This window comes from Electrona antarctica (genome assembly GCF_951216825.1).
Source record: "Electrona antarctica genome assembly, chromosome: 19".
Lineage (NCBI taxonomy): Eukaryota > Metazoa > Chordata > Actinopteri > Myctophiformes > Myctophidae > Electrona > Electrona antarctica.
Window position 1 is genome coordinate 14,789,847 of NC_136800.1, and position 6,884 is coordinate 14,796,730.

The window sequence follows — 6,884 nt, forward strand, 5'->3', positions numbered from 1 at the left end:
GGTAGTGTGTGTAAGTATAGGCTGTAGGCTGTAGGAAATCAGGGTTTGCGGTCTTGTTTACATAGACGTGGCAACAATGTTGGCGGTGCAGCCAATGAAAAGAGGGGAATGACGGGATGCAGTGTTGCCAGGTCCGCGAATTGTAAGCGAGTTGTAAGTAGCGTGTTGAATGGCATTTTTTCTGGGCTTGTTTTCATAGACCTGGCAACATGTGAGTTACATAGACGTGGCAACAATGTTGGCGGTGCAGCCAATGAAAAGAGGGGAATCACGGGATGCAGTGTTGCCAGGTCCGCGAATTGTAAGCGAGTTGTAAGTAGCGTGTTGAATGGCATTTTTTCTGGGCTTGTTTTCATAGACCTGGCAACATGTGAGTGTGTGCGTGCGGGGGTGTGGGTGCTTGGGGAGATATTGTTTGTTGTGAAGAGATACAATGCCGGCGTGGGTGTGGAAGGGAGGCAACGTTGGTGTCAGTGCAATGAGTGATGTTCCGCGGGTGGTGTGGAGGGTCGGCGTTCGGCGCGATATGAGGAGATAGCGGCCGAGCGACGCGGAGGGTAAGTGTGTGACGTGACTGCCGTGTGAGTGTAGTGTGTTGCAGTGTGTCAGTGACGTGTCAGTGATGTATGCAGTGTGTGACTTTGGGTCACTTTTCCTGGGTTGGGTACAACTTCTCACTTGTATATATAGATACCACCTACAGTAAACTGCACAAAATCCTACTCTGCATATAATGGGAGTTAATGGGGAAACAATGATTGTCCCAAAAAAGTATTAAAGCTACTCTTTTGAAAATGCCATCATGTCTCAAAGTACTTTTATGGACCCAACGAACAAAATGGTAGCAAAGAGATTTTGCCACCAAAAATGTCCCTCACTTCTGGTCTGGCCCATGGACTAATTAGGGGAATTTAGGGCTATGGACCACTGGACTGGACCAGAGCTATACGCCCCTGAATTTGTCTGTAATTCCCGTGATTAAAACTTGTGACCTGTCAGGCTACACGAGTCTATCACCACACTGCCTTGTTTTCTGCCACTACACGTGGACGGTGGAATGTGCCTGACTGCACACCCCCACCAAGGGAACTTCGACCCCTTAACACTCTTATCAGCTCGGTCTGACCTCCGGCTGGATGCATGTGAAAGTTTTCCTAATCCTCGAGTCTTGCATCGTTAATAAGGACCAGTCCTTTGCCCTTCCTGGAACAGAGTAGTCCCGGACAGTGATTCGGACCTCTATAAATCCTGAATTTTCTGCGCCACTGAAGTTTACGGTCCTTTGGAACTTTAATCAGAACCGACCACCACCATGCTGAGTAAAGACCTTGCTGACATCGAGGTAAAATTGTGTCTATTTTCTAATAATACTGATAAATGTCTATATAGTTTAATAAAGTGTGCACATCAAACACTTTGTTGCGCATTCCAAATGTGGCATGATGATGACAACATATAAAGATAATAAATAATACAGTGTATGTTGATGTAGACTGAGTAAACCTAATTTGACGAAGTAGATAGAATCCAAGTTTCTACCAACGCCCAGCATCGCTTTAATCTACCTACTCTGACATGTTCATGTTGCTTGGAGATGTTAAAGGGATATTTCAAACATGTTTGAAATGAAAGTGAAATATCGTATCCCTGTAAGTCCATGGCATAATTAGGCCTGCAGGTGGTCCATGGGAAAACATGTTTTAAAATGCAAATACATTTAATTATTTTGTTAATTGTAAGATATGTTAAACATTTTCATAAATCCATGTAAGAAAATATTTGAATGAATAGGCGTGGTGTGGAAGAAAAAGTTTGAAATTAAATAATGACTGTTAAGGACTTGATTTAATTAATTATAGCAAGCCCAGCCCAAGCATTATCAGAAATATGCTAGTGGTCCAGAGCTTTTTTTCCCTTTTTTCCCCCTTTTAAGTTCTTTTCTCTGGAATTTCTTGACCTCCGACTTCCCACTACTGACTATTGATGAGCCAGATCATTTAGTGTACTGTTCCATGGCAGAAAATATAAAACATAAAACCATGTGCAATACCTTTACCCCTGCTCTGTCTATAGTTCCACTTCTCTATTCTACCAGCTAATTACTATTCATGATGTGTTGCAGGGTCAACATTTTGTCCAAGTCTACACACAGCTAGAATTAGCTTAGGTACACAGGCTTTTATTTTTGTTCGCATTTGGCTCAAAAATGTAAGCTAGAACCAGCAATCTGGCTCCATTGGAGTGGAATTATTAGCCACTTCTCTATAGGGTAGTGTTTCCCAAACACTGGGTGCGGACCCATTTTTATGGGTCCTACATTTTGTTTTGAATTATTTCAAAACATTTCCAAAAAAGCATGCATTTTTCATCAATTAAAAACAAAATTCAATGATTTTTCAGTAATTTCATGAAGAAAAAATAGAATGAATTAGAACAAATATTTTAAAAGTATTGAAAATCTACAAGCTCACAACGCGACATGAAGCGTCGCGTTGTGAGCTTGTAGATCTGCACACCGGGCGAATGTCTAATTTCTGTTTTGGGTCATGGGCTAAACATCTTTTGGGAACCACTGCTCTAAAAGCAGGTTTTGCCGCCTGTGCACCCAGCCTGACGCGGGTGTCGCAGGTTCGAGTCCCGATCCCGACGACCTTTGCTGCATGTCACCCCCTATCTCTCTCCCCATTTCCTGTCAAACTACTGTACCTATCAATAAAGGCATAACAAAGCCCCCAAAAATATCTTAATAAAAATAAAGGTTCTACCAAGTACCAGGTGTCAAATAATGGTGAACCTTCTTAACAGAAAATGTAGTCTCAAATAATTTATTTTATTTGTTTATGTTTTTCACCTTTATTTTATATTTTTATGGAGGGATAGACAGTAGGCTGACAGGAAATGGGGGAGTGACATGCATTAAAGGCCATCGGGATAATATTTGGCAGAGCAATTCATTTTGTAAATCATTTACATGATCTGACTGACCTGTGATGTAAGTACCAGATATAGGCTAAAATAGACAATCTACCCTGAGGAATGATTATTGTACTGTAAGTTGAGTGTGAATGACAGGCACATTGTACGTTATACAAATTGTACGTTTTTAAATGTTCTGATGAATTGAAAATGGAGGACCCTGATGTAAACAAGTCTTGGTGCTTTTTCTGGTTTTATCCTCGTAACAGTTTTTGTATTACCCATTCTACATACTGTGAATAACATTTTCAATCAATCAATCAAAGCCAAACTTACTTGATTCTCCTGGTCTATGGTTTAAGGCAAGCAACACTTTTTATTTTATTGTACTATCCCCTCCCCTCATCTGTGGAGGGGAGTGGGAGATCTTTGTTAATCCCATGACGGAAATTCAGTTTCATCTTCACCCAGCATGATGGCTGCTCTGATGATCGTTCCGATGGGGGGACCTGTTAGGGGTTGGTTGTAGACATGTAATGTAAGTGATTCATAATGTTGGTAGTCTTCAGTACATGCGTTTGAAAGGCATATGAAATTGCATGTGTTACTTGCGCAAACAGAGCACGCAAGTACTGCGACTGGCTGGGTATGTATGTCAGTGTTGTCCACCGTATGTCGGTGTTGTCCACCAGCCAATAAGGGACCACCATTCTTGATGACTAACTAAGGTACGTTTGGTGATCAGCTGGGTATGTACCTGTATGCATGTTTGTATGTCAGGGTAAGAATGGTGATTTCAAGGTTGGTATAGGTCAATAACGGGTCTAAAGGATTTAGAACAGCAGTTGTAATAGACATTAGTTAGTAGCAGTACTTGCGCGCTCTGCTAGGCCATGTATGGCCTACTTGTGTAAGTTGGCACCTCGACAGAGTGCATTTCTAGTTTATCCTTTGATGCCCAGGTGTGGGAAAATATTGATATATAATATTGAAAAATACAAGATGCTTGTGGACTGTATTTGATAAATGCCAAAGTTTACTCCTTTTCTTTTCTTCATTTATTGTGATTTTTCTTTTAGCATAACACACCATAGTTTTGGCCCGGACCGCGGGCGTAGCTGTCCGGCCTGACAGTGTGTCGCGGGTTCGAAACTTCGAATCCCGATCCCGATGCGTGTCACTCCCCATCTCTCCCCATTTTCTTTCAGTCTACCGAGGTCCTATAAATAAAGGCTTCATGCCTTTATTTTCTTTTTTAAAAGGATTTTGTTTTGGGGCTTTCATAGCCCCAAAACAAAATCTTTTTAAAAAAAGGAAGAAAAAAACACCATAGTTATATATGTCAAAAACAAGTGCAAAACGGGTTACCTTGCATTTTATTGATTGGTATAGTGGTATACTGCATTTTGTCTTCCCCAAAAAGACAGTTTCCAAAGCAATGAATAACAGTCAGTTGTTTTTCATCCAGGACCTTCTCTGACAGCCCACGTCTTGGTTTGCTTGTTATCAACCTTGTTAATAAGTGTAATGTATTTTGAGGGAGGCCAGGGTGATGGACAATGTCCTGTACTGTCTGTCCGTGTTTGCAGATCAAATGACCAAAACATGTTATCTATATGACATAGGTTGGTTTAGCTGTTTACGCACTATTACGCACTCCATGGTTCAGTTCAGTTCAGTTTTATTTTCAGAGGCTCCCGGTCGCTGCCCGCACAGTACAAAACTGATGCTGGCCTTCAAAGCAACCAAAGGTATGGCACGACCATATCTTGCAAGTTTGATCGGACCCTACCGTCGCGCTCAGATCAGCCAACGCAGGGAAGCTGGAAGTACCTTCACTAAAAACGTCGGGACAATGCTCCACACGTCCCAAACTCTTCTCCCTTCTGGCTCCAAAACTATAAAATGCACTTCCCATTGAAATTAGAACTGTAGACTCACTCCCAATCTTCCGCCATTGTCTGAAAACCCACCTCTTCAGACTCCATCTTAGCCCGTAGCATTTGCCGTAGCACTTGCCCTAGCCTCAGCGACCTTACAGGCGTATGCAAAGGCTAAATGTATGGATGTAAGCACAACTGAGAAGACTTGCTGGGCATTTCTGCCCAGCAAGTCTGGTGGTGAGAACTCTGGTGGGAACTTCAACTGACGGTCTAGGTCAGCCCTCATGTTCCACCCGCCTCCGGTTGACAGGAGGGACTATGGGCTCTTTCTGCTGCTCTGAGGCTTGCCCCCTTGCTTGACAAACTAAGAGCGTCTAAATGCCTAAATTGTATAACTTGCATTTCTGTTGCCTATAGCCTACACAGGATGTCTTGCTTTATATTATATACATTGTTTGGCATATGATGAAATTAAGAATTTTGACAAACTCTGTATACAGTAGTTGGATGAAAACATTTTAAATAAATCTGTTGTAGTCAGTGCAAAATGCAATTAACTTGTCTTCTAAGCCTTCTAATTTGGATTGAGTTGAAATTGAACTGAGCCCAACCTTGATCATCAAATACCATTACATTAGCTCCTACTATAATTCATATAAAACATCTTACAGTAAGTAGCATTTCTTGGAAGTGTTTTTTAAGTGAATTTTAATGAATAAAGTTGAAGATGTTACTAAGTTTTCTAGTAATACTTTGTAAATAAATCATAAACCCCTAGCTCACTGACCTGTCAGCTAAATCATTATCTTATCATCTCCACTCTAACCAAAAACATGACCACTTTTCCTAGAATGTTCTTTCACCTTTTGCCAGCAGAACGGCATGTGCGTGCGTGTGCGTGTGCGTGTGCGTGTGTGTGCGTGTGTGTGTGTGTGTGTGTGTGTGTGTGTGTGTGTACTGTATGTGTGTGATAGTGTAATCAAGAGATAAGGCAAGAGATAGGCAAGTTACTCAATCACTATAGCAATATGTATTTCTTTGTAAATTCATGAGTTTAATGTTTTAAAACTCTTTTAATTACTCTGACATTATTGCAGACACACGTTTGAGCTGGCTAGAGCGACCACAGTCACTGATTAGCTCCACAGGAGCAACTGAGGTTATGTTTGCCTTGCTCAAGTTCACTGTTGAGAAATCAAAGCTCATTCACATAACTCTGGAATGTTCACTACATGGTACGGTGACCCAGCAGTCTTTTATAAAAAACTAACTGAAATCTCACTTTCTTAAATATATCTCAAATATTCAAACAGAGACTGTCTGTAATAGAGGTAGTAGAGGTACATCAGTGTGACAAAACATATTCTATCAGCCGCCTTAAAGACTTATTACAATTTATTTTATCTTGAGGTCCATAACAATATAATCTCTCCAACAGTTATAAATCAGAAGCAACAGCTTAGGGTTGGTTTGAAATGAACGTAATGTGAATAATACTGTGTGATGGTCAAACTTTATACTAGATTTTACTGTGTGCTCTGATGTGGTTTTGATGGGTTCTCATGTGTTGTCACTTGTCACAGAGCATTCTGGCTCTGAATCCCCGTGTGAAGACTCATGCCCAGGCCTTCTCAACGACAACCAAGCAGAGAGAAAAGAAACACTGGAAGAGGAATATTGAGAAGTGCTCTGATGTGAGACAAAACACACACACACACACACACACACACACACACACACACACACACACACACACGTGACACACACACACGTGACACACATACTAAATTCCTAAGTGTATTTACCTATTTGTAACTGAGAGAATCTAATGCTCGTAACGCTCTAAATATTTACAGGGGTACAATCTTTTCACTGGTCCCTCTTTCTATCAATCCACTTCTCTACATCTCATTTACCTCTCTGTTTTCCTGGTATGTTCTCCTGAATGCTTGTCCTCTCTCTCCTTTAGGCCTGTGTGAAGTTGGAGAACAACTTTGATGACATCAAACATACAACACTGAGTGAACGGGGAGCGCTGCGTGAGGCAATGAGGTGAGAGAGAATACACGATGCATTATGGGTATT

General features: G+C 41.3%; 1 protein-coding gene across 2 annotated transcripts in view; it reads left to right on the forward strand.

The window, feature by feature from the left end:
* The first annotated feature begins 447 nt into the window (after window positions 1-447).
* Window positions 448-6,884, forward strand: part of dpydb (dihydropyrimidine dehydrogenase b) — a 21,885-nt gene continuing 15,448 nt past the window's right edge. The window contains exons 1-3 of one of the 2 annotated variants that reach the window (XM_079530027.1): window positions 448-557; window positions 6,383-6,493; window positions 6,769-6,851. In XM_079530027.1, coding sequence (XP_079386153.1) covers window positions 6,847-6,851 — 5 coding nt within the window. In that variant the 5' untranslated portion in view covers window positions 448-557; window positions 6,383-6,493; window positions 6,769-6,846. Of the gene's footprint in view, window positions 558-1,202; window positions 1,343-6,382; window positions 6,494-6,768; window positions 6,852-6,884 lie in introns of those variants that run through there. The other variant, XM_079530026.1, reaches the window with a different exon arrangement.